At 37.3% G+C, this 16873-nt stretch overlaps 1 protein-coding gene across 7 annotated transcripts in view; it reads left to right on the top strand.

Moving 5' to 3' along the window:
- The first annotated feature begins 309 nt into the window (after nt 1-309).
- CAGE1 (cancer antigen 1) overlaps nt 310-16873 on the top strand; it is a 48457-nt gene continuing 31893 nt past the window's right edge. For 5 of the 7 annotated variants that reach the window (XM_039254419.1, XM_039254418.1, XM_039254417.1 and 2 more), the window contains exons 1-6: nt 310-499; nt 3631-3718; nt 6437-6957; nt 9699-10757; nt 14127-14276; nt 16173-16283. In XM_039254419.1, the coding sequence (XP_039110350.1) occupies nt 410-499; nt 3631-3718; nt 6437-6957; nt 9699-10757; nt 14127-14276; nt 16173-16283 (2019 nt within the window). In that variant the 5' untranslated portion in view covers nt 310-409. Of the gene's footprint in view, nt 500-3630; nt 3719-6436; nt 6958-9698; nt 10758-14126; nt 14277-15777; nt 15833-16172; nt 16284-16873 lie in introns of those variants that run through there. The other 2 variants (XM_039254423.1, XM_039254420.1) reach the window with 2 other exon arrangements.

Genomic DNA, 16873 nt, shown 5'->3' with positions numbered 1-16873 from the left:
ACTGAGAGGTCCCTTTACCTTCTGGGACCTTCTAGGGAATTATTGGATAGTAGCCACATATATTGACTTATTTTTGTCCATATCAGTATTTATGACTATACAAAGTGACCATGGTATACTCAGACTAAAAAAATTTTTTTTTCTAATAACTGGACAAATGACTTTGTAAAATTTAGGACACTGAACTTTTTTGCCTTCTAAATGTGAGAAGGCATGGGGGGAAAAGCTCTTTGTTGGAATATACTAATAAACATTAAAATTATGCTTTTTTTTTTTAAAAGAAGACTCCCATCATTCAACAGTTAGGAACAAGGATTATATAAAAGTTTGGTCATCACCTTCAGATCCTTTGCATTTTGAAGTGCATGCTTCTCATGAAAAATTAGAAAGCACCTTGGAAGCAGACACCATGAACGTCAGCAGTCTTAGTCAAGATTTAATTCACTCAGATTCTCCCTTCTATATGGACACCAGCAGTACCAATTCAGACTTGCCTCAGGTATGCCTTGCTTATAAGTTCTAGGAGGAACAGATGTATTTGGCTTTCACGTTGTCTTCCTATGAATATGTCCTCAAAAACATAGGAAACAAGGGGCACCTGGGTGGCTCAGTCGGTTAAGCATCCAACTTTGGCTCAGGTCATGACCTCACAGTTCAGGAGTTCGAGCCCCGCATTGGGCTTTGTGGGGACCGCTCGGAGCCTGGAGCCTCCTTTGGATTCTGTGTCTCCCTCTCTCTCTGTCCCTCCCCTGCACACACTCTGTCTCTCTCTCCCAAAAAATAAACATTAAAAAAAATTAAAATATATATGGGAAACGATAAAAGAATCTCCAGGGGAGGCTCAGAGGAGGGGGGAATACAGGATCTGGTTTTCTGAGTCCTATTTGTGTACGTAGAAAGGTAGAACATTACAAATAGAGTGTTAAACCTGATCCTTTCTAGCCTCCACATGAAGTCCTAAGCGTGTAACAGGGGGACATGGACACAGCAACTCAGTCACAGAGGCAGGAAAAGAGCCCAAGGGGTCAGACATCTGGTCTTAAGCATGTTCTAATATGTCAGCATGCAAATGATTCAAATGTCATTCATAATGGTATTGACAGAGCCCTGCTTGTAAATGACTTTCTATTTTAATGAAAATTCCAAGTGTCCTTTCTCACAAACTAGAAAAATTTTACTGTCTCAAATTGTGACAAATGCTGTTCTAGATGTTTGACAATTACTAACTAGCAGGACTGTAGGGAAATAATATGAATGAATTACTTTGTGCTGTATGTAATTGCCTTTTTGTAGTTCAAGAATGGACAAATATTGACAATTTTCTGTGGGCTAGTCCATAAATTGGCATAAACTGTCTAAAGGGCTTTTTAGTGGGGTGCCTTGGTGGCTTAGTTGGTTAAGCATCTGACTCTTGATTTCAGCTTAGGTCATGATCTCATGGTTTGTGGGATCGTGGAGCCTACTTGGGTTTCTCTCTCCCCCTCTCTCTGTGCCCCTCCTCTGCAGGCACGTGCATGCATGGGCATGTGCTCTCTTGCTCTCTCTCTCAAAATAAATAAACAAAAAAACCTGAAGAAACACAGATCTTTAAAAAAATAAAGGAGTATTTAGTGATAGGAAATCACATTTTATTTTTAATTCTATCTCAAGGAAGGATGCAAATGAGATATGTGCAGAATTACCTAGAATAAATAAACATTAGGGGCACCTGATTGGGTCAGTTTGAAGACCCTTGATCTCAAGATTGTAAGTTCAAGCAGCATGTTGAAGGTAGAGATTATAAATAAACAAACTTTCATGAAAGGTATTATTTAAAATAAACAAACATTAGAAGCAACCTAAATTTTTACCAGTCGGGACCCAGTTAGATTATTGCACAGATGTACAGTAGATATGTGAACCTTAAATATGATAATATAGATACATAGTTGACCCTGAACAATGCAGCACTTAGGGGTACTGATTCCTCTCATAGTTGAGAAGCTTTATAGAACTGTGACTTCCCCAAAATTTAATAGCCTACTATTGACCAGAAGCCTTACGAATAACAAATAGTCAATCAACACATATTTTGTGTATTGTATTTGTTATATACTGGAAAGAAATGTGATTTAAAAAATCATTAGGAGAATAAAATACACTTATAATACTCTATTTATAAGAAAAAAATCTGTGTGAGTGGACCCATGCACTTCAAACCCATGTTGTTCAAGGGTCAGCTGTGTATTTGTTGATATAGAAAAATGATCACATTGCTTCTTACTGGGTAGTGGGGTTTTAAGTGCTTTTTACTTTCTTTTTTAAAATAATGTTCAAGATTATCTTTATAATGATAAATTTTATCATATTTTAATTTTTTAAAAGTTTCTTTACTTCGAGAGTGCCTGCATATGCGTGCATGTGCATGCAAGTAGGGGAGGGACAGAGACAGAGAGAGAGAGAGAGAATCCCTAGCAGCTTAGTGCTGATGCAGGCTTCAACTCTCAAACCGCGAGGTCATGACCTAAGCCAAAGTTGGAGGCTTAACCGACTGAGCCACCCAGGTGCCTGCTTTCATATTTTTTTTTAAAGAAGATTTGATCATAGTATTACAGTGTTAATCAAAGTCTAACATATTATGTACCAAATTGTGAAGAATGAATCTCTTAAATTACATAAAGTGGTTCTCTCCCTTGGAATTCATGGAGTATTTTATTCTTTATAAAGAATTTATAGACCAAAGGAACAACAGGCATATTTTAAAGACAGTATTATCATAGAAGGCTAGAATTAGAAGTAATCATTGAAGTTCGACAAGTAGTGGAGTTCCAAGAGTTTGTGTAAATATAACATCAATACACATTCAGTACTATTTTTTTTCAAGGATATTTTTCTTGATATGTTTCAAATCTACTTAGCAGAAATGGTCTAAATTAGCAAGAAGTCTAAAAAAATTTTATAAAACATAACTCGGTTTTTATCATAGTTTAGGTAACATTCAATAAGTGGGACAATGTTATAAAAAGCATGTTGAATAGAGGTTTGTAACCAGCTGACTTTAGTAGGAGATACAAATTATTTTAGAGCATCATTTGCCTTACATGCCTGATACACTATTCATAATGAAACCAATGTTTTCCTCAAACATTTAAAATATTTTCTTAACTTATACTGTTAATTTACTTAACAGCAACCTTTTCTCTTAGATAACATTGAGGTAACTTTGAGAATAAGTCCTACATTAATTTTTATGAATTTTTATCTATTAGAATCAGATTTCACCTCATTACTGGAACCCTTTACCTTCACTATTAAAAGACTTGAATGACAACTACCCTAATAGTTCTTTAGACCAGATTTAACAAACTCCAAAGGATTATCAGAGATTTATACATTATCATATACTTATGTTTACAGTACCACAATTTGACTTACCGAAAACTAAAATATTAAAAAAGCAAGATACTTGCTTAACATCGTTTAATATCATGACTCCTTTAGCATGGTTTTACTAAGAAGGAGCTCAGATGTACAGTAGGGAAAGGTACCAGAAATTACTAAGAGAAAAGTTACTAACAATGTACATTTGTTTGAAGTATTTGATGTTTGTTTGAAGTATTAATATTAATGCCTTTTTTATTGTTAATACAGAATGAAATAAAGAATATAAGAAGGGAAGATGAGTCTAAAGTCATACTTTCTGAAGAAATTTATGCCACACAAGATGATTGGTTAGGTGGTGAGTATCTCTTTGTTGGCAGTATACAGAGAAACTAAGATTTGTGTGTGTGTGTGTCCTGTGATAACAGCAATGATAATAATAGCCATGTGCAAATATACACATTATATGTATGATCACACTTACTCCACAAACAATCCTATGAAATAGGGTTTTTTTTCTTTTTAAATAAGGGTTGTTTTTATCTCCATTTTACATTTATCTCCATGGGGCTCAAGAGTAACATGAGAAGTACTAACCATTTGCAACATATTTGGCTATATTAAAATAAAAAAATTTTCTATATGACCAAATTATAACCAACAAAATTTAAAAAAACAAGACACAGACTAAAGATGTATACATGCAATGTATACATTGACAAGATTAGTATCCAAAATAACTCCAATAAGAAAAAAGACACATAAAACTGGATAGAAAAACAGGCCAAGTATATGTATTAGCTTGCTAGAGCTGCCATAACAAAACACCATGGATCGGGTGACTTCAACTACAGAGATTTATTTTCTCACAGTTTTGGAGGCTGGAAGTCTAAGATCAAGGTGTCAGAAGAGTTGGTTCATCCTGAAGCCTCCCAGATAGTCATACTATGTCTAGCCTCCCTGATGTCCTTTCTTCCTAAAAGAACACCAGTCATATTGGATTAGGGCCCCACTTTTATGACCTCATTTAACCTTAATGACCTCTTTAAAGGTTCTATCTCCAAATAGAGTCACACTGTAAGATACTGGGGGTTAAGCCTTCAGCATGTGATTTTTGGAGAGATTCAATTGAGGCCATAACTGTATCTAGTAGATCACAGAAAAGGAAACCTGCAAGACTATTAAAAAGACCACAAAATACCATTTCATGCATATCAGTTTAATATGCACTGAAGGGATGTAGTAGAGCAAATAAACTTCTATGCTATTGGTGGAAGTATACATTGGTACAGCCATTTTGGAAGATAATTTTGCTATGTCTAGTAAAGTTGAAGATAACATTTTCTATAATCCAGCAATTCTACTTTGAAGTATATATCCAGAACCTAGACAAAAATTTTTAGTGTACAAGGACATGTATAAGGATCATCACTGAAGGTTGTTTTTAACAGCAAAATTAGAAACAAATATCTAACAAAAAGGGATTAAAGTGTAATCTTTCAATAAAATTAACTAGATCTACATATATTTATATGGCTAAGTCTGAAAAGAAAAATTTTAAGTGAAATAAAGACTTTCATATGGATATAACTATATATATTTTATATCTAATATATATGTTACAAATGTAATTTGATTCTATTTATATACAATTTTAAAGCACAGAAAATAGTGCTGCACATCACCCAGGGTCATGCAGGACATTTTGAAATATTTAGGAAGCTGTAACATCTGTTAGACTCACAAACTACCAGCTTGAGATAGTTTACTATTTCAGTGTAAAACCATGTTACAACTCTTTATATAAAGTATTCTTTTCCAAGCTGGGTTTTTGAAGGTTGCTGTGATAAAAAGCAAGTATTGTACAAAAATCAATGTAGAATAGAAAGTGAGGGTTGCATTGTTCTATTTTATTGCAAGATCTGAGACACGTGGTACCCAGTAGTGGATCCAAGTAGTCAGTTCAGTTGTATGAGAATGAAATAAAACACATTTTTCTGTCAGTTTGTATTTTCAAACATCTACTAAGTTGTTGGGACAAATACTGAAGTTGAGCTTAACTACTTAATAGAACTGGTAGGTATTTCTTTCCAATTCTTGGAAATTGATATATACTATTTATGGTACATAATTGAGCAATGAAAGCAGAAAAATATGGATGGGAACAATAAATACATACCAGCTTTAGTAGTTATCTCTTGAGAGGAGAAAGGGAGGGAATTTAGGTGGAAGGGAGGCATCATTAATTAGTTTTGTAACATTTTATTGCTTATTAATGTTTATTTTGGTGGGGGGAGAGAGAGTGCTGAGCATGAATGGGGGATGGGCATCACAAGAGGGAAAGAGAGAATCCCAAGCAGGCTCCACAGTGTCAGCCCAGAGCCCAACATGGGGCTCAATCTCGCAAATCCTAAGATAATGACCTGAACCGAAACCAAGAGCTAGACGCCTAACCAACTGAGCCACCAAGGCACCTCTCCTGCTGATTTCTAAAAATGTCTTAAATCTGGATAACTTGTCATATTGAGAAACTGTATAACACAGCATTTAGAAATAGTATTCTAGAATCCCAAGTATACCACATACCCATTCTGTGACATTAGGCAAATAAGTGACTTAACATCCCTTATATCTCAGTTTATATGTGAAACAGAGATAATAACAGTGCCTGGCTCATCGGATTGTTGTGAGATTAACCAAGTTTATGTGGGTTTGTTATTATATTATTGATTGTGCTTTTTTATTCTTTGAACACATAATCAAAACATTTTAAAGTTACAGTACAACAAAAGAATTTTGAAGATGTCTTGGAATTTGTTGTAATGGTATTTGACCAGAATGATGTACAGCAAGCTTCTTTTGTAGCAGTCATTTGAGAACTTATGGCCTCCATGTAAAACGTAGTTCTATTTTGTTTGCTAGCACAAAGCCATGCTGAAATCCACTCAATAAAAAAATGTTGAAATATAATTTTAAAAAGACTCCCAACAGTTTATTTCATAAGTGTCAATATAACTGTTAGCATGTAAATGTATGGTCAGCTAATTCTTATTTCCATCTTTCTCTTCCTAATGAGATGTCAACATTGGAAATAACTCTCAGAATGTACTAACTCAGCAAGTTGACCCCAGCATTCCTTCCTTCAGACAATTTGAACCTGTTTGCAAATTTCATCTCACTGAAGCATTTAGTAATGAGATGATAACATTTCAGAATCTGAATGAAAGCTTACCTCACATAGTACAACCAGAAATGCAAAGTCATGTGTATAATTGTGCAGAAGACACCAATATAAAGGAAGATTCATTTAAGGAAGATCCACTGGGAACTAGCACTTCTTTAAGTGAAGAGCAGTTTGCTCATGAGTGTGTCAGACAACCTTATAGAAGTCCACCTGTAGTCCACGGCAGTGGAGAGACAGTGAAATTCATGGAAATGCCACTGGCTAAAAGTGCTGCCACGGAATCTGCCCTCAAACCTAGTCAGCCTCAAAGCATCTGGTATGAGGAAAATGTACACAGTGATGTTGACAAACCATTTTACAAAGAGAACAGCTTTAACCAGCTTGATCTGAGAGCTAATTGTGCAACAGAGAAGGTAAGATTTTTGGTGGTCAGTATAGCTTGTAGAGTATTAAACTATGTGCTTTCAAAAGCAAACACCCCCAAACCATGTATATAATCTTAGACTTTCCTAAGTATTATTATAATTTAATAATTAGCAAGAGGGACATTGCTTCTCTGGGGAAAATGCTTTCTGAGATCTTAATCAATTTATAAACAAATTTTTCTATTAAAATCAAGTCCATACATGGAGATTAGCTCTACCAAATTGGTCATATCTTTGAGGATCAAGGCTCTGTCTTACTCATCCTTTTATGTATCTTAGCACCTATGTGGTACCTTGAATATAATAAGCTTTTGTATTTGGTGAATCAAATTGGCTGAAACTCAAGAGTTTACTGTAAGGTAAAGGTTGAGAAGAGGAGGAAGGATGGAGGTATTATTTGACAGGAAAATCTTAAAATTTTCCTATCATGAGGGATTTCTGTTGACAAGCATAAAATATTAGTTTTTCTATCAAAGTGAAAATATTAATTTGTCTTTTGACCTATTGATTCTGGGGATGCATGTAGTATCCTAAGAACCCTGAGGATGCCATTAGTATAAATTCTATGTGCTCTCTGAAAATATTTTAAAGTAACAGTTTTAAGACTTGGTATGGGCAAATATAATCCAAGAGTAGTAAAAATAATACCTTTTTATTGTAAGTCTGATGAGAAAAGCTATGACTTTTTCATTTCCAAGTATGAGCAGTTCTTTTGTTCATTTATCTGGAAGTAGCATTTAAAAGAGAACTTTATTTTCCTATGTTGATTCGGGAAAATGACATTTTAAAAAATCTGTTTAATTAGTGTTTCTCAAGATTGCTCCTTCCTATTTCTGCTGCATTTAGTTATTTAATCAGTCAATAAATAGTTTCTGGAACATATTCTGTGCTAGGCTCTATGTTATGTGTTGGTTATATAATGGTTTTTAAAAATGCGGTTTTCGTCCTCATGAAAATAACACCTTAGTAAAAGAGACTCACATTAAATAATCACACATATAAATGTAAGCTTTCAACTATGTTAAGGCTCTGAGTAGTTATGTATAAAGTGTATGTAAAGTATACATAAAGTTTTATAGTATTACATATATAAACTGTAAGCTGCAAGGATGGTAAGTGTTGTGTCTTACTGTCCTGGTCCGGAAGTTTGGGGGAGGCTTTCCTGAAGTAGTGGTAATTGAGCTGAGCTCTGAAGGATGAGTAAGGAGCTAAGGAACTGTGGGTGGGAGAGCATTCCATGCAGAAGTAACATGCAGAAAAACCCTGTGGCTTCAGGAAGCATGGCACCCACTAGGACCTGACAGAGGCCCAGTGTTGCTGGATTGAAGGAGGCACATAGTAGGTGAGGAGGGAAAGGTAGCATGAGTCAGGCAGCAAGACCAGATAGCAGAACCTGTAGGCCTCCGTAGGGATAGTTGTTTTTATCCCAGAATGATGATAAACCATTAAAAGACAGGGGTCCAATGGCACCTGGATGGCTCAGTCAGTTCAGTGTCCGACTTCGGCTCAGGTCATGATCTGACAGGTTTGTGAGTTGGAGCCCCGCAGAGGGCTCGGTGCTGACAGCTCAGAGCTTGGAGCCTGCTTCAGATTCTGTGTCTGTCTCTCTCTCTGTCCCTCCCAGGCTTACACACTGTCTCTCAAAAATAAATAAACATTAAAAAAAAAAAAAGAGAGAGGTCCAATATCTTTAAATTTTAGGAAGTTATACAGCCCACCCCTGCAGATATCTTTTACAGGGTTTTAATGTCATGTTTATTTCAGTATTTTCTTACTACAACTTATTGTCCTTTTAAAAAGTCCTTAAAACGTGTGTTGTAGGCAGAAAGTCAATGACAAAGCATTTTCATCTGATATTCTTACATTCACAGGAGTCATACCAATGAAATAATGGCTTAATAAGCAATAAAAGTAGTTTTCACTCAGGGGTGCCTGGGTGGCTTAGTCGGTTAAGCATCTGACTCTTGATTTTGGCTCAGGTTATGATCTCACAGTCTTGGGATCGAGCCCTGTGTTGGGTTCTGTGCTGAGCTTTGTGACTGCTTGGGATTCTCTCTTTTCCTCTATGCTCCCCACTTGTGTTTTCTCTCTCTGTCAAAAATAAATAAAAGAGTTTTTAAAATTTTTTAATGTTTATTTATTTTTGAGAGAGAGACACACATTGCGAGTAGGGGAGGGGCAGAGAGAGAGAGAGACCAAATCTGAAGCAGGCTCAGGCTCTGAGCTGTCAGTACAGAGCCCTACATGGGGCTTGAGCTCAGAAACTATGAGATCATGACCTGAGCCAAAGTAGGATGCTTAACTGACTGAGCCACCTAGGCACCCTAAATAAATAAATAAACATTTAAAAAATGTAGTCTTCATTCAAAAGAGGCCTCACAGACTGTAGGGTAATTGATAAATTTATTTTAATTCATTTGAAGTAAAGAAAGTACCTACATGTTCAGAAAATTTCATACCATAGAAAATGCTGAGAGTATCAAAGCTGAGTTTTTCTTTTGTAAAAGTAAATGTGATATCTATCATACACTTTGTGCTCTGCCACAGGTGCTGTATATATATTTAGCAGGTTATACTTAAGTATGTTTGTTAAGTAGGTATTATTATTGGAAGTGAATATTATTGTTAGAGCTGAGAAAACCAAACTAGGGACCTAGAACTTAAGGCCAGTTCTGATTTCAAAACTTCTGATCTTTATACTCTTTTTCACTTATTTTATTTACTGTAAGATTGCAGTGTCTTCAAAAGGAATACAGAGTTTTGGGGATATTCCTGAGATGCCAGTCAGTCACCAAAAGGAAGTCGCAGTGGAGGCCCTGGACAGTCCAAGGACTGTCTCACCTTGGTCTCCTGCAGGCATTTCTTGGAGTGGTGAAGCGTCTCAGGAGGACGGCAAGGCACCTGACATGGAGCAGAGCTTGGAGAGCTTACAACCTCTGAAAGAGGACATGGATTTAAATGAAGTCTTATGGAAATTAAAACATACTAACAAAAGGCAGCAAACTCTGATTCAAGGCCTGCAGCACAGCAACAAGTATTTAGAGAAGAAGGTCAAAGAGCTCCAGAGGCAGACTACCAAGCAGCAGGTGTTCGTTGACATCATAAATAAGCTAAAGGAGAAGGTGGAAGAACTAATTGAAGACAAGTACAGAGTGATGCTAGAAAAGAATGATACCGACAAGACACTGCAGAATTTGCATGAGGTTTTGACTAACACCCAAAAACATCTCCAGGAATCTAGGAATGAAAAGGAAACCCTACAGCTTGAGCTTAAGAAGATCAAAGGCAATTATATTCACCTACAAGAAAGGTACATGACTGAAATGCAGCAGAAAGATAAAACTGTAAGTCAGTGCATGGAGATGAACAGAACCTTAAGCAGGAAAGAAGAAGAGGTAGAGAGGCTGAAGCAACTCAAGGGAGAACTGGAAAAGGCCACCACTTCTGCTTTGGACTTGTTGAAAAGGGAAAAGAAGACCCGAGAGCAAGAGTTCTTGTCCTTACAGGAGGAATTTCAGAAGCATGAAAAGGAGAACCTGGAAGAAAGACAGAAACTGAAATCAAGACTGGAGAAACTGCTCACTCAAGTTAATAATTTGCAGTTCGTATCTGAAAACGAGAAGGCAAAGAATGCCAAACTGCAGCAGCAGGTCAGCACAGTAAAACATGAAAACGCAAGGCTTCAGCAGCAGGTTGCGAGGCGGGAGGAGCAAAATTATGTCCCTCAGTCTGAGACGGCTCATTTAAAGGAGTACTCCAGAGAGGCGGTGGTGGCAGATATCACAAAGGTATCGTCACAAATTTGGAACGTCTAACGCAGAATTTCGGGAGTTTCTAACAGTCTGCTGATGCATATTTAGAGGCAGCACTTTGTCAACAGAAAGAATTATTAACAACAAAAAAAGTGAGAGTGGAAAAGGTACCACAGGTTTGGAGAAGCTACTCTGGTTCTTGGGTACTCACATTAAAGAAAGCTGCTTCTTGGGTACTTACCTAAAGAGGCTCTTTCTGGCCTCTTGTGACTATTTTGGTAGAGGTGAAAATTAACGTGAGAATTTTCTGGGTACCTGTGACCAATCATCTGAAGCATCCTTTGAGAAAGGGTTTTCTAGGTGGGGACTCTGTGTTTTCATGTCACTTCTGCCTATTCAACAATAAAACTAATACAATTGCATGTTTGGTTTACAAAGCAAAACAAAACTATACTATATCACATTAATTTTGTGAAAGTATATACTTTTTAATTGAGGTATAATTGACCCATATTAATTTCCAGTTTGAAACATAATTCGATATCTGTGTATGTTGAAAAATGATCACCACAATAAGTCTAGTTAACATCTGTTTAAAATAGCATGAAAGCCTCATATCAATACATTTGGAGAGGCTGTAATTTTGTATCCTATGTAGTTCAAATGACTTTTTTGGTAGACAAGAACCTGGAAGTATGTATGGAAAATGAACCTGGAAAGGATCATTTTCACAAGCTGGAGCACATCTATTTCAGTTTTGTAGGCTTGTCTTAAAATATTTATAGTACAGGGGCACCTACGTGGCCAGTCGGTTAAACATCTGACTCTTGATTTTGACTCAGGTCATGATCTCACAGTTGGCAAGTTAGAGCCCTGAGTTGGGCTCTACACTGACAGTGTGGAACCTGCTCGGGATTCTCTCTCTCTCTCTCTCTCTCTCTCTCTCTCTCTGCCTCTCCCATGTGTGTTCCCTCTCTCAAAATAAATAAACTTAAAAATATTATTTATAGCATAGCCTTATTTAATTCTTACTACTTATAAAGAAGGCTAATCTGGGTGCATGTGGGTGGCTCAGTTGGTTAAGTGTCTGAATGCAGCTCAGGTCATGGTCTCATGGTTCGTGGGTTCGAACCCTGCATTGGGTTCTGTGCTAATAGCTCAAGAGCCTGGAGCCTGCTTCAGATTCTGTGTCTTCCTCTCTGCCCCTCCCCTGCTTGTGCTCTCTCTCTCTCTCAAAAATAAACATTAAAGAAATTTTTTTAGAAAGAAGGCTAATCTGAACTAAAAATCTGTATGTTTATCTTAAAATTCTTATAATACAACTTGAGCTAATTATGTTGCCTTGAAGATGTCCTTAGTCCATAATTAGTACAGGTACTGTTTGTAAGTAAATAGTTCTTTTCTTTTTTAATGATTCTTAGGAAAATATTCTCTCATATTTAAAAAATTCTCTCTGTAATCTTTTCTCCTGAAAGAAGTTAGGATTTTCTAAGCCAGTGGTTCTCATTCAGCTAAAATTTTAAATTTAAAATTCAGCATTTGCTGTGAAAATGCAGATTGCTGGGGCTCACCTCAGCATTTCTGATTCAGTAGGTGTGTGGGGAGGGGGGTGGTGCTGAGAATGTGTGTTTCTACCAAGATCCCAAGTCTCACTGATGCTGCTGGTCCGATGGTCACACTTTGAGAACCACTCACCTAAGCAGAGATGACCTTAAGTTTAGCTGCTAACCAAATCATGACAAACTTAATTGGTAAACCCTGAATGAGTTAGTATAACTGTACAGAGGTTTATCACAGTATATTTTTTTTCTTGAATTTTCTTAAAAAATGAAAGTAGTGGTGCCATGGGTGGTTCAATCAGTTAAGGACCTGACTTTTGGCTCAGGTCATGATCTTGGAGTTTATGAGTTCGAGCCCCACACTGAGCTTGCTGCTGTCAACCTGTTAGCCCAGAGATCCTCTGCCCCTCCTCCTCTCATGCTCTCCCAAAAATAAATTTTCTTTTAAAAAAAGTAAAGTTCTTTGTTTTCTCTTGACTAATCAATTTCTTTAATATCCCCCAAGTCATCCTTACTCTGCTTTTTGTCTTGCTTTTCGTGAACTCTTGGTCTACTGTCTCAAAAGTGTGGTCTGGGAATGTCCACGAGATCAAAAGTATTTTCATAGTAATAGGAAGATGTTATGGCCTTGCCACTCTCATTTTTTTCACAAGTGCCTCCAGTGGTGTTTTCTAGAAACTGTGTGTCATTGCTTTTATGGCTGATCAATGTGTGAAGCAGATGTGAGAATCATGCCATCTTCTATGAAGTCAGCATTATAGATATTTACAAAAATGTAAAAGGTGCCACTCTTTCCACTAATTTTTTCCTTTGGAAAATGTAATTTCATATCAAAATTGTTATTTATGTCGACACAAAGGATTTATTGTTATTTGAATAGATGAGTAAACATTTTTATTAAAAATTTTTTTAATGTTTAGTTTTGGGGAGGGGAGAGAAGGGGGGGAGGGGCAGAGAGACTAGAGACCCAGGATCTGAAGCAGGCTCCAGGCTCTGAGCTGTCAGCACAGAGCCTAATGTGGGGCCCAAACTCACAAATCCTAAGATCTTGACCTGTGCCGAAGTCAGATACTCAACCAACTGAACCACCCAGGTGCTCCAGTATTCATAATTTTTAAATGTTCTCAGTCATAATTCCTTTTTTTTTTTAAAGTTTATTATTTAAAGAGAAAGTATGCACATACATGTGCACCAGTGGGGGAGAGACAGAGAGAGAGAGGAGAGGGAAAGAATCCCAGACAGGCTCTGCACTAGAGCCTGACATGGGGCTCGATCCCACCAACTGTAAGATCATGACCTGAGCTGAAGTCAGGAGTGCGACACTTAATTGACTGAGCCACCCAGGGGCCCCTCAGTCATAATTTCAAATACAAAAAGTATTGATAGATATAACCCACAAAAACAAAAGGTTTTTGAGATTCTTACTAATTTTTTGAGTCTATAAAGGGGTCCTGAGAATCAGAAGTTTGAGAACCACAGCTGAGAGTTTTGTTTTTTTTAAATATTAACATTTATCTCCAATTTTTGTTTTGTTTTTAATTTTAGAAAGACAGTATTATGAGCAAGTAGGGGAGAGGGGCAGAGGGAAAGAGAGATTCTCAACCTGACACAGGGCTTGATCCCACGACCCTGGGATTATGACCTGAACCAAAGGTTGGACACTCAACCAACTGAGCCACCCGGGCACCCCACCATCTCTTCAAATTTAAATTTAAATTTGAGCCCACGTTGTTATGGCTGCTCAGAGTTTTAAAGAGTGGTATTTAATTCACAATTTTACTTAAAGAGCAATCTAGACTCTTTGTCTTTGTCTTTATCGTGACACATCTGAATTGTGTACACATAGGAGGCAAAGATGATACGTTCTGATTTGTTCCCAAATTGCTCACCTTGTGAAGAAGAGAACCTGAGTCCCCCAGATGTGAAAGGAACCTCTCAGCTGGTCTCCAAGCTTCACAGTCTTTTGGCTCTGGTCATAGGACTTCTCACATGCCAGGTAATAAAAGAAAATTCATGTATTTTATTGGGGGAGGAAGAAATCCTGAGGTTGGACTAGACCAAAGAGGCAATATAAGGCGATGGATGGAGTCAAGTTATAGGAGAAAAAATGGAAGACAAAATTCAGGCCCTTAAGACAACCAGTCAGCCCTGCCTTCCTCCCACTGCTTCTTTTTTTATCTTTCTTCAATACCTAATTCCCACAAGTAAAATAATATAATCAGATAAAAAATAAAAGCATCAGGGTAAAAACCCTTCATTTAGTACTTCTCCCATGTCATGGACACTCTGTCAGGCAATAGTCTTGTTCTCTGGCTCAGTCTGCTTCTGGTGATTAGTGAGTGTTCCCAGCATCACGCCATTTGCCCAACCTAAAATTTAGCTTTTGGGCAGGGGGAGGGCAGCGGGGAGTTGTATTCACTAGTGGAATAAAGAATGAAATTAGTGTCAGGTGAGTTTGAATCCTGACTTCACCACTTCCTGGCTGTGTTACTTGGCCAAGTGACTCTGCCTTTCTCAGTCTTAGTTTCCTCATCGTAAGTAGGGGAAATCATACTTGCCCCTGCCCTGGGCCGTTGCAAGCACTACATTTAATGAAAGACCATGGTACAAAGCATGACACTTGATAGCTTCTCCAATGAGCTAGCTGTCTTTCTTGCTCTTCTATTATTGTCCATTTCTTTGATCTTAAGCATAGTCATCAGAGCCCAAATGGGGGCGGGGGGGATGCTCCGTGTGTTCCTGATCCAACACAACCCTTATTTCTATGTGTTTTAGCTAAAGTTTGTTGAACGCTGGCGTTTATTTAATGCTACACACTGAGCTGAGCATTTTATGCAGAGATCACAGTGGTGGCGCAAAGACTATATCCACCTAAAGTTTGACTTTATATATATGACTCTGCATGTGGCACACAGACTCTCCTTAGCTGCAAACTTCTCCATCCTGTTTTGTTCCTTCATACATTTGTTTACTCACCGTAAGTCTTGGTTTTTCCCCCATGTCACTGGAGGCTGCTTCTCTACCGCACCATGAGGAGTGTGTCCTCAGCCCTCTTGTTAGTGGATGTCATCCTACACCAAACAAATATTATCTGTTTGCTTATTCTGTGTCTCCCACCCCCAAGTAGAATGAAAGCCTTCAACATCAGGAACATGGTATGTTGTATCCTCTGAACCTAATTCAGATTAAGCCCTTAATCAACACTGAACGAGTATTTGTTGACTTTCCAAATTGTCCTTGGAGGCGTTTAAATTTACTGTCCCTGCCTTTCATGGGTTATCTCATCCAATCCTTATGCCATTCCTTATATTATCAGACTTTTAAAAAAATGGGGGGAAAATAACATGGAAAAATAGACTGGGACTTAGTACAGTTGGGTTTCTTGTCCAAAATCTCACATAGGATTAAGTGACAAAACTCAGATACAAACTCAGGCAGTCCAACCCCTGCACACATTTTTGACCCTGAGGTTATACATGCAAATACCTTCATTCTAGGCACCCATGAAATACTAGAGCTTCAGTACTGTTGAGGATGTCTGATTACTCTGATGTGAGTTACTGCAATTTGGCTGAAATTTGAATTTGTAAACTGACCAGGCTAGACTAACAGGGGATGTTCATATGAATGTGTAAGCATGTATTGTTATTATAGGTGATTATTAACTTTCCAGGGATTATACTAATCTGTCCCAATAACTACTTAGATACAAGTGTGAATCTATAAGAATTCTTTCCACACTAACCCTTTATTAGATGTCTTTTGGATGAGTAATTGAGTTCAATATTAGTGTGGTCATTTATTCTGGAAATTTTGTGTGTGTGTTTTGTCTGTCCTTCTTTTAGCTTTAATGAAAACTTTTTAATATAGCTTCTCAAACTATTACCCTTAGGACATTGTTACTACCAATGCTGAACATTTCAAAGATAGTGAGAAAATTAGTGATATAATGCTACAAAAACTGAAGCACTTCCATCTTAAAAAGAAAAATTTAGATAAAGAGGTACTGTATTTATTCTTTATTCTAAAACCTGTATCATTTTTGGTGAAAATAATAGTCAAAGAAAAAGGTAACATAAGAGTATAAAGAAACTCCCCAAATTTTGATTTTTTTTAGAAGAATTGTTTTGGGGAACCAGATTAGTTTTACTATGGCCCTCACTAACGAGATACATTGTTCAACATTTGATTTGTTTTATAACTTAAGTTTGTATTACAAATAATATTCATCTACAAAAAAAGGGTATGATTATTTTTTCCACTTTTGCATGGCATTACTGATTCTTTTTAATGTTTCTTTATTTTTGAGAGAGAGAGAGAGAGAGAGACTGAGTGCAAGCTAGGGAGGGGCAAAGAGAGAGGGAGACACAGAATCTGAAGCAGGCTCCAAGCTATCACCACAGAGCCTGATGTGGAGCTTGAACTCACAAACTGTGAGATCATGACCTGAGCTGAAGCCAAATACTTAACCAACTGGGCCACTCAGGTGCCACAGCACTACAGATTCCTAAAGATTAGTGTATTTGGTATCCTGATAGTGATTTCAAACTCTATCACTTGGAATAGTGGATACATTGAAAACCAGTCATTTTA

Source organism: Hyaena hyaena, unplaced genomic scaffold, assembly GCF_003009895.1.
Source record: "Hyaena hyaena isolate Hyena2069 unplaced genomic scaffold, ASM300989v1 scaffold_481, whole genome shotgun sequence".
Classification (NCBI taxonomy): Eukaryota; Metazoa; Chordata; class Mammalia; order Carnivora; family Hyaenidae; genus Hyaena; species Hyaena hyaena.
Note: the sequence above shows the minus strand (reverse complement) of the source record. Positions and strands in the feature narration are given on the sequence as shown.